General features: G+C 40.6%; 1 protein-coding gene across 4 annotated transcripts; it reads left to right on the top strand.

Moving 5' to 3' along the window:
• Positions 1-231: 231 nt before the first annotated feature.
• Positions 232-10349, top strand: LOC5518711 (guanylate-binding protein 7). Of its 4 annotated transcripts, none has more exons than XM_048725322.1 (11): positions 232-395; positions 895-997; positions 3699-3936; positions 4409-4643; positions 4904-5066; positions 6215-6452; positions 6599-6894; positions 7344-7604; positions 8090-8212; positions 8634-8681; positions 9187-10349. In XM_048725322.1, exons 3-11 carry the CDS (start codon positions 3705-3707, stop codon positions 9436-9438), a joined length of 1848 nt encoding a protein of 615 aa, XP_048581279.1. In that variant the 5' UTR covers positions 232-395; positions 895-997; positions 3699-3704; the 3' UTR covers positions 9439-10349. The 4 variants fall into 4 exon arrangements, with proteins under 4 accessions (XP_048581279.1, XP_048581281.1, XP_048581280.1 ...); XM_048725324.1 differs by having other exon boundaries at positions 233-395; positions 3730-3936; XM_048725323.1 differs by lacking the exon at positions 895-997 and having other exon boundaries at positions 233-395; positions 3730-3936.
• Positions 10350-10532: the final 183 nt, after the last annotated feature.

The raw sequence follows: 10532 nt of genomic DNA, 5'->3' as shown, positions 1-10532 counted from the left end.
CACTTTCAACACGAGTTTGTTGACCACGGTTTCGAATTTTTTTCTTTGAATTGTTCAAGAAGGGATGTGCTTGCCTTGAATGAAATGATTTATAATAATAGCATTCAAGTTTTAAAGCATGATGTTTTTTATACGTAGGAATATTCGTAAACGTCGGAATAAATTGTTTGACGGGTCACGCAACACTCAGGGAAATTTCCCGGAATGACAAAAATAAATTAAAAATTACAAAGGGAAATTTCTTTGTTTTGGTGGTCAACAATCCTTCGCTAAGGCTAGAAAATCCGGCTGTCGATTTAGCTGACTATAACTGCTCGTGCAGCCCTCAAGAATCCAGAAAGCGATTAATATGACCCCCGACTAGAACGAGTGCAAGACAAGAAACACAGTCTCGGGTGAGTGATTTGAATTTGCGAGTGGAGACTCTTAATACATAAGCTTATATATTGAATCTATAGAAGAATGGCTATTTTCGCCTAAAAATATTTATAGTTTAACTTTACTGTCAAACCAAGTCAAGCGTGCCGATGCCCCCGAGAGTTGATTTTTGAGTTTATTATTCTGTAATTCGAAAAATCATTTGAATATTTGCCGCGAAGTTTCCGATCTTAAAACGAGTTTTCGAATTTTCAATGCAGCCTCGTTTAAAATAGCGGCAAGAAACCGCCATCCAGTCTACGGAACAGATGCTCATTTGCATAAGCCACTGTCCGGCGTCCTCGATTCCATGCGACTCCATTTTAAGTCATCGTTTCACAGGGATGAGATAACTTATCAAGCTTTCTACCTAGCTCAATGATAATAAACCCAAGCCTGTACTTGAGCACAAACTTTGAAACATTTCAAAAATTGACGTGAGCAACTTTTCTAGCCAAATTCTTTTATATTTTTCAGGAAACGCACTAAAAATATAGATATGGTGGAAGGGAGCTTCTGAAGAGTAATGCGACCGAACAGTGCATTTGGGGGTTTGAGTTAGAAGGCTGTTTTACTCAAGGTTTCTAAGCTGATCGCCAAACTTAGTAAATCATTCACATTAACATGATCATTTCTTAGAAATCTTGAAGATCGGACGTATTTGGTTCTTTCCTTCACTAAAATTTATCGCATTATTGTTCACCCTTCAGAACAACACACAACAATTTCAATGGCACATTACGCCTTTCTGGTCGTTTAAAGCTTCTATTTAAAATTATAAAATTAATTGTCATTGATGACCTCTTAGTTGGCTTACGGGGGTTTACCTTTGAGCAAGAATACGGTTGATGTAACAAAGGCTGTCTGATTTGCAACCATAGCTAAAAATGGGTCTTCTAACTTTTTTTTCTCTAGGACATGAATATAATTATATTTTGAGCGTTTTATTCGTTTTCATTTTCTAAATTGTGCCTCATCCTAAAGAGTAATGTTCACGCATAATAACAAAATGTTATTTAGTCCAAATAAACACAATTTTGGAGAAAAAAGAGGAAAGGTTATTTTTAACGCAGTTGCCATGCTGGAATGCACGGTCACTTGTTCGTTTCATTCTTTTGCTATTTACGCACGCTTCTACGGCTAGAACAAAGATTTAGTCGAGACTGAGTGAATGACACACTTTTGAATTTATCCTCCTATTTTTAACGCGTTAGGATCTGGAGCCCATCTTTCACACACCGATAGTTTATTAGTTGGAGATGCATATATTGTACATGATTTTCATAAAACGAGTCTATGACAAGGTGTACCAAAAATGTTTTTAGAAGCAAACATAATTATTGGCTGTTGTTGCATGTCTATGCTATTAAAGGACTTTTTCCTCTTAATAAAGGGTGCTACAGAAATCAGACCTCCCAGACATATTCCTGAAGGAATTCTTATCAAACGTTCAATACAAACTTTCCAGCGATTTCCACGCCTTTTCGATATATAAAGTATAATTACATGCGTGCTTTTGGGCTTGGAGACGGTAAAACCATGCAAGCTCGTAATCGTTTAATAATTTTAAAACCAGGTGGAAATACGTGCTCAGAGTTCACTCAGATTAAGTAAAATAACAGTTTTAGCTATGCTGTGAGTCTCGGCTTTTAACTTTGCTTATGACTGGATGTACCAAAAATGTGAAATTTAGTGAGTTAGAACTTTTTTCTCATGTGATTCATTCTCTTCAAAATATCACCAAAATCTGATTCTTTTAAGACTTCTTAGGAAGTTGATTTGCTAACATGAGATAAGTTGACCCTTATACTTTATTGTCATGATATTTTTTGTTTAAAAAGTATAACAGGCGAGCACACTATCTAAAACTTCGCAAAACATCGCCTTCGTCAAAGCGTGGGCTGTTGTCATGACAAATGGAAGAAAATGGCGTCGCATGGGATCGAGGACGCCGGACCGTGGCTTATGCAAATGACATCTGTTCCGTAGACTGCATGGCGGGGAAACTGCGGACCCTTGTGTAGTAGAAAACCGCTGGTTTGGTGTATTGTTGTGCCCTGTTAGACTAAGCCCTCTCTTGGGTAGCAGAAATACCAAGAAATATACGTTAACATCAACATTAATGTGAGGGAAAGATGTCAATGCGTTGCCTTCAAGTTCTTGTTTCCCTAAAATTCTCAAAAAGTCATTTTTTTCTTAAATTCCCGAGATTTTCTAAAATTCTTTTCAATGTCTAAAATTCCCCAAAAAACTTCCAGGATTATGTGCCTAGGCCTAGCAAATCTTAGTGAGTGAGAACATCCGAAAACTCGTCTCAAGAATGGAGATTTCTCGGCAAATAGTCAGATTAAATTTCTAATAATGAACTCAATAATCAGCTCTAAATGTTCAAATATCCCGTCCACTCGCAAGCTACTCTCACAAGCAGGCAGACCAGGATGTCATAAGTGTTCCCGTCGCCGTTTCTTGGTTTACTCGAAAAACAACCACCATAAACGAGCCTAATAGATAATATTAGACTGATAGATAATATTAGACTTGATATTAGAAGAACAATGAAGTCTTGCCCATGCGCTAACTAAAGATATGTAATTGCTAACATGCTCAATGTATTGCTTCATAGGTTTAGCCAGGGAGGTGGAGAAAATGCCTTAAAAGGGCCTTTTGGACCCTCTCCTGTTAAAACTCTTGGCTACGCCGCTGTTCTTGCATTGAAAAGGCCGAACCTAACAGTGTTCGGTGTCATTTTCCACTGTGTCGTTGTATAAGAACTTTGTGGCACAATACACTCTTTTTTATAAGAACCTTTTTATAAGAACCTTTTTATAAGAACCTTTTTAAAAGAACCTTTTTATAAGAACCTTTTTATAAGAACCCTTTTATAAGAACCTTTTTATAAGAACCTTTTTATAAGAACCTTTTTATAAGAACCTTTTTATAAGAACCTTTTTATAAGAACGTCCATCCTGAGATTTCACCAAATTTCAAGAACATGCTTAGAACACGCCGAGGCTCAGATAGCAGAAGAAAAATTCTTTTTTATTGTCCTGGTGTGTTCTAATGCAGAATCAAATTGTGCACATAGTAACAACCTTATTATATAACCTTATTATTGCCATTGATTATTAGTGTTATTTTCTTCCTAATAATTTCTTGGGTATTACATTCTTATATACACTAACAGCCTTAAAATGTCCCAAAAATAAGATCAGCCCAGCCTCAACTGAAAATTAGACGTTCTTATAAAAAAAATAGTGTAACAAGGAACGATGATTATACAGGTCGTCATGGCAACACCCCTTTGTCTCCCAGACACATGCCGCTGGAATGAAGACACGAATGAATGCAGTATCATACAGGGTATTCCTCGGTCCTCCATCCACCTCATAGAAAACTCCCTGCGCCGTCTTCGAGCTATCCGCGGTCCGGTGTGCGTGGTGTCCGTGACAGGGCCTTGCAGAAAGGGCAAGTCTTTCATACTTGCAAAGAGCTTTACAGAAAAAGAAGTCTTCCCTTTGGGTAAGGACTACAGAATTAGAGTACACAGGAAATAGATAGTGATCGTTTAATTTCATCCCTTTCCCGCACAAGTTTGCAACTGTTGTTAAAACAATAAAAGAGCTTTTCCGTTATAGCCCTCTTTAGTTGATAAAAAGGAAGCAGTTGCAAATCAATGGCAGAGGCGGATCTGGGGGGGGGGAGGGGATTGGCTCACTGTCAAAAGGGGAGGGGGTAATTAGTTTTTGTTGTTGTTACATATGGCTTTCTCTCCAACCAAAGAAGGGTTTAAACCTCCTAAACCCTCCCCCTAGATCCGCTCCTGAATGGAGTAAGAGGAAATATAACGATTACGATCGTTATTAACGTTACCACCAGCGCCCATTTACAAATACTACCTTATATATTTTAAAATTTGACAAAATATTTTCTAGAATTTAACAAAGGTTGTTTTTTTTATATTCATTTTTTCCGTGTTTTCTTTTTTTTCAAGGTGATGAGCTAGACCCAAAGACGATGGGTCTATGGCTATGGGTGGTGCCCAAACAATTCCGCGACGATAAGGGCCAACCTTTCACGGTGGTATTAGTTGACTCAGAGGGAACCAAAGCATCGCAAAGCCAGCAGAAGGAAGATGACGTCATAGTCACTCTGACACTGCTGCTAAGCTCCGTGCTAATCTACAACTCAGAGGGGGTTCCCACGGCAAGCGACCTGGAGCAGTTGAAGTATCCTTGATTTGCTGGAGTTTAGAAGTGCGCAGTCAGATGTGTCATATAGAAAAAGGATATTTGACTTATTCTTTTTGCGAGTAAGGGAAGATGCCCGCTCACCCTGCGCATCCCGCTATTTTGCACTTGAGGATTCATGTGTCGTAGCCGGCGTTGCCTCAGGGATATCAAATAAATGAATTAATGACGTTAAAACGCGTTACTTCGCTTGAACTGGGATGAACCAAAATATGGGTTCCAATTCCTTGACAATAAAGCCACGTGATCAAACTGTGCCAGAGAATCCAAGTGTTCGCCGAAAAGGCCACGGATCCCGAGCATGCGCAGACTGTGTTCCCCAGCTTTGTTTGGTTACTGAGAGATGTAGTACTAGCGCTACCTCGAGATTGCAGTGACGTCACGGAGTATTTTAGGAAAAGGGTGAGTTATTGATATGTAGTAGCTACTACCTCGAGACTGTAGTGACGTCACGGAGTATTTTAGGAAAAGGGTGAGTTATTGGTATGTAGTAGCTACTACCTCGAGACTGTAATGACGTCACGGAGTATTTTAGGAAAAGGGTGAGTTATTGATATGTAGTAGCTACTACCTCGAGACTGTAGTGACGTCACGGAGTATTTTAGGAAAAGGGTGAGTTATTGATATGTAGTAACTACTACCTCGAGACTGTAGTGACGTCACGGAGTATTTTAGGAAAAGGGTGAGTTATTGGTATGTAGTAGCTACTACCTCGAGACTGTAGTGACGTCACGGAGTATTTTAGGAAAAGGGTGAGTTATTGGTATGTAGTAACTACTACCTCGAGACTGTAGTGACGTCACGGAGTATTTTAGGAAAAGGGTGAGTTATTGGTATGTAGTAGCTACTACCTCGAGACTGTAGTGACGTCACGGAGTATTTTAGGAAAAGGGTGAGTTATTGATATGTAGTAGCTACTACCTCGAGACTGTAGTGACGTCACGGAGTATTTTAGGAAAAGGGTGAGTTATTGATATGTAGTAGCTACTACCTCGAGACTGTAGTGACGTCACGGAGTATTTTAGGAAAAGGGTGAGTTATTGATATGTAGTAACTACTACCTCGAGACTGTAGTGACGTCACGGAGTATTTTAGGAAAAGGGTGAGTTATTGGTATGTAGTAGCTACTACCTCGAGACTGTAATGACGCCACGGAGTATTTTAGGAAAAGGGTGAGTTATTGATATGTAGTAAATACTTTCTCGAGACTGTAATGACGCCACGGAGTATTTTAGGAAAAGGGTGAGTTATTGATATGTAGTAAATACTACCTCGAGACTACAGAAAAAATCACATAGTATTTTAGGAAATGGGTGAGTTATTGAGATTATTTAAATGTACTTTTAAAAATTGCTTTAAATTATATATTGATACATGACATATATTTGCGAGGCAACACTTAACTTAACACTTAACAGTTTGTTCGCAAGTAGTCTAAGTATCCAAACTAAGATAACAGATGCCAGGACCATGCAAAGAGAGGTGGGATTAACGCGCACGGTACATAGTTTTTCCCGTAAGACTGACCTTCTGCGTTCTATCTCCGGTAGGTTTTTACGTCTGACGGGGCAACATCACGCGATGACGTCATCAAGTGCTTCTCAAGCTTCGACGCCTTTACTCTGCCCTTCCCGTCCGACGATCCCGAAGTGCTTTGCAATATCAAAGAGAAAAGCGACAGCTTGAATAGCAGGTTTTTAAAAGGAGTAGAGAAATTTAAAGGACTGTTACATGCAAAGTTAAGGCCGAATAGGACGCCGGGAGATCAAGGGTTCCTGACTGGTGAAGGTGAGTGCTTTTTAGCGGTCGTTTTTGTTGTTTTCATCGGCGTTGTTGTCGTATAGCTGTGTTCGATATTTAATATTCTTCATTTAAGCAATAGTACTGTCAATTCGCATAGAATAAAGCTAAACACCTTGTCACGTCTGTCTCAGCACTAGCGGACATGCTCGAAGAATACGTAAGCGCGCTCAATGCGCCGGATGCAGTTCCTTCTATTGGACGCGCATGGGACACTTACATTGAAAACAAAGGCACGAAGACAGTAAAGGAGGCCAAGAATGTCTATACGTTTGCCATGAGTGACTTGTTAGACGGTAGACTTCCTTGTTTGACAGACACCATCACAAGGGCGAATGAAGAGGCGCTAAGCCAGGCCGAGAAATTCTTTGAGATGGAAACAGATGGAATACCGAAAAAGGACAGGTGGAAGTATGCAGTACAGCTACACGTAAGAAAATATCATCCACCCACATGCAAACAGTCAACACCATTCAAATATATGCCATTTGGTACAACCACCATTTATAACAACTACCATTCAGTGCAACTACCATTTAGTACAACTACCATTCAGTGCAATTACAATTTAATACAACCACAATTTGTACAACCTCCATTTAATTTTCCTTTTATTTTGTTAGAATAATATACAGCATATTATTATCTGCTACTTGTAGTCATTTTAGTCATAACTGCAAGCAGCTGGACTTGATTAGCCTCTGGCAATTTCCGGCAGCCAGCACCCGGGACGTGGAATTTTTTTTACATTTTTATGAAAATTGAACCGTTGTACTGTGCGTGCGAATTAAGATTTTATATGCACACCCAACTCCGCACATATTAGAAAAGTCAATCCCACCCAAACGCAGTGCACCGATCAAATCTCTCGAATCGTAGATGGCTGCAGACCAAAAGGAGTGTGATTGGTTGATTGCCAACAAGCGTGCAACCGAGGACGCATGCGCTGAACTCTACCAGAGACTGCGCACCAAGATCCTCGAGCCTGTGCGGTTGCTATGGCGACGGGTTGAGGACCACGAGTTTGCTTATGCCATTTCTTGCATCGAGAGCGCGTACGAAGAGCTGATGATTGAGTTCAATAAAAATATCCACGGTTGCCGTGATATATGCCAGGATTTCGCCTACTTCAGGCAACAGGTAGGGAAAAACATGCATTGAGTTTATACTTAAAGCGTAAGAAAGCCACCGCAGCATTGTTACATTATGAGTATTTTTTTTATCATAGGGAAATGACCAGTAGGGACGTAGCCGCGCCCACAGTTTTCATAGTGTATTTGTATTGTGTACACCCAAGATAATTCGAGGCCTTCTTCGCCCCTGAATTAGCATGAATTGCCGCGCAGAACTATGAAATGTGTTCTAAGATGAACCCCAGCTTCGTGTAGCATTTCTTGCCTAACATCTATTTACTGTTTAGTCTGCGTAGCAAACGCAAAGGGTAAGAGATAAGCGATTTTGCCGCGGGCAAAGCGATAGAAGGAGGATTCCCCTTCTCCCAGGCACGCTTGATCTCTTCTTCTCATTCCCTTGCTCCTAGCGCTTGGTACGCAGGCATATTGTTGGTAGGATCTGTTTTTTTAGCATTTCTTAGTGTAACATCTCTGCCCTGATATCGCTGTAAGGAGCTGGACCGGGAGATGAAGAAAGAGGTTGACTGGATCAGAAAAATGTGCTTCCGAAATGACCAAATCATGGCAAATAAGTTGGCGAGAAAAGACACAGAAGATGAGGCCCGGAGACTCGGGGTGAGGGAATCCCTGTACTGTTTTGGACACCTGTGAATCTTGTAAAACTACATTGTAGTACGCGCTTTCACTTATCTTGCCCATATTTCTTCCAATGATTGACAAAGCGGGAGATTATGGTGGAGCTACTGGGTGATTTTTAGGGCAGATCAAAGTAGGTTTCCTTTAGACGTCGATCACTGGATCAGTCTTTTAAACTGAGCTGTGCAGGGAATTGAAGTCTCTACATTCTCCTCTTCCCAAAATGCCCTGAAATGCCTTAAAACTAAACAGCCCCTTAAACGTGAAAAAACAGGAGGGATGCAGCCACTCTTGCTTGACTAATTTTGGTCACGGACTTGTAAGGAGGGGGGGGGGGGGTCGAGGAAGCTGCCTTGTTACCCTTGCTTGACTTACCGTGCTTGACTTGTAAATTCTGCAGGCGGAAAATCCCGCTGTCGCCGAACGTTTGAAGGAAATCGAGCAACAGGTAATGCTTTGCTTTAATCAAGATTTAGAGAAAAAGAGTTAGTACTCAGTTATTACAAGCTGCAATTTGATTGGGCAAATGAACAATACCCGCACCTCGACACAAAGAACGAGAAGAATAGAGACAAAAGAACTCCTTTATAGAACAAAGATAATAGGAGACAAAGCTGCTGGGTACTTACTCGAGAAAAATGAAGATTTTCAAATGGGTATTCACAGGTGGAAGATTCGGGGTGGGGGGGGGGGGGGGGGGGTGGGAGGGGGGTGTGCACAGGTTGTGCGTTGCTCAATAACACACACTCTGACGTACCCACCTTAGCCAATCTTGGATACGCGCCTGAAACCATACCTTTTACTATTGCCTATACAAAGTTATTATGTATAATGGGGAAGGAAGCTTAGTGTATTTGCTAGGGAGTAGCTACCCCACTCCGCTAGATACGGGAATACAGTCGGCCTGCTCAAGGAGTCCTTGAATTTTCTTTTACGTTATTCTTGTTGAACAGATGATGAAGCTACGGCTAGATCAAGAGATGGACCTGAAAGTCATGGAAGCCGAAATGCGAGAAGAACAACGTCTACTTAACGAGGAGCTAGCAGAGATGGTCAGACGAGAGAAAGAACGTGGTGCACAAGACAATAACTACCTGCGACGCCGGCAAGACATCTTACAGCGAGGAGAGCAGGCGATGAGGCGCCAGCTACGTGAGCGGGAAAAAGAGATCGAGGAAGCAAGGAAACGCCTTGAAAAGATGTGATAGAATAAACCTTCAAAAGCCAAAGTCTGTAAAATCAGTGTGGCTTGGAAAAATCATTAGTAACCTTGTTTAAAGAGATACGCGAAGGCAAGGACGGCGTAAAGACTTCCGATTCGCAGTATCTGTGCGCTTTAAACAACTAGCTTTCTCCCTTTTTTCAAATCCCAATCAACTACCAAATGTTACAAGTCTTGCTATAGCCCGTAATATTTTCCACTCTCATCTTAACTCGGTATCTCACTTAGAACAGCTATTTTGCCATACATGCCGTTTTTATATCGACTGCCGCTGCTACTTTTCCTAAAACCGGATACAGCGGCGTAGCCAGGATTTTTAACAGGAGAGGGCCCAAAAGGGACTTTCAAGGCATTTTCTCCTGTGTTTTAGATAATGTCTCATCAAGAGAGCATTTCTCATGTTAATTTTAATTGTTACTGCATGTTAATATTTTTCTGTTTGTAGTTGCTTCTATGTTGACGTTGCCTGTTTGTGGTTAATTTTTAGTTACTCTATCAAGGTGTAGTATTAGTGTCTTATAGTTTAATTTCCAAATTTCCCATTTGTTTTTCAGTAAATGTTAACATAAGAGTCTTTTTATTATTTTCAATACTAGGTATTAAACGCGGTCACTTCCATATAAGGAAACTAATATATTCCTTATTTGGAAAAACTGCATGATTCTTGTTATTTTTAAGGTTGCCGTACGGCAGATGCTTCGTAAACTTTATGACTCGTAATCAGAAGAGAAAAACAGTGACTGTGACCATCTTTGGACAATGGAGAAAATATCTGAAAAGGAACTAAGAGTCCTCGGTACCAGTCACTCAAAACGACAACGTTTTCTTCATATGTGTAACTGTAAATAGGCAGGGGCTCATACAACCCTCGTTAAAAAAGTTTATTGTATTGTATTGCAACGTATATTCTTATCTGTTTCTGAGAATAGATTATAGTCACTTTTGATAAAACTGGAAACCCCCCCCCCTCCTCTACTGAAAGGTCTTCTCAACTCAGCCTTACAGCCAAATTCGTTGTGCGCGACCTCAGCGAATCCATAATCCTTGTCTCGTTTGGAAATAGCGCCTAGTCAGACA

The sequence above is a fragment of the Nematostella vectensis genome, chromosome 3, assembly GCF_932526225.1.
Source record: "Nematostella vectensis chromosome 3, jaNemVect1.1, whole genome shotgun sequence".
Classification (NCBI taxonomy): Eukaryota; Metazoa; Cnidaria; class Anthozoa; order Actiniaria; family Edwardsiidae; genus Nematostella; species Nematostella vectensis.
The sequence above is the reverse complement of the archived record's forward strand: the minus strand, read 5'-3'. Positions and strand labels throughout refer to the sequence as shown.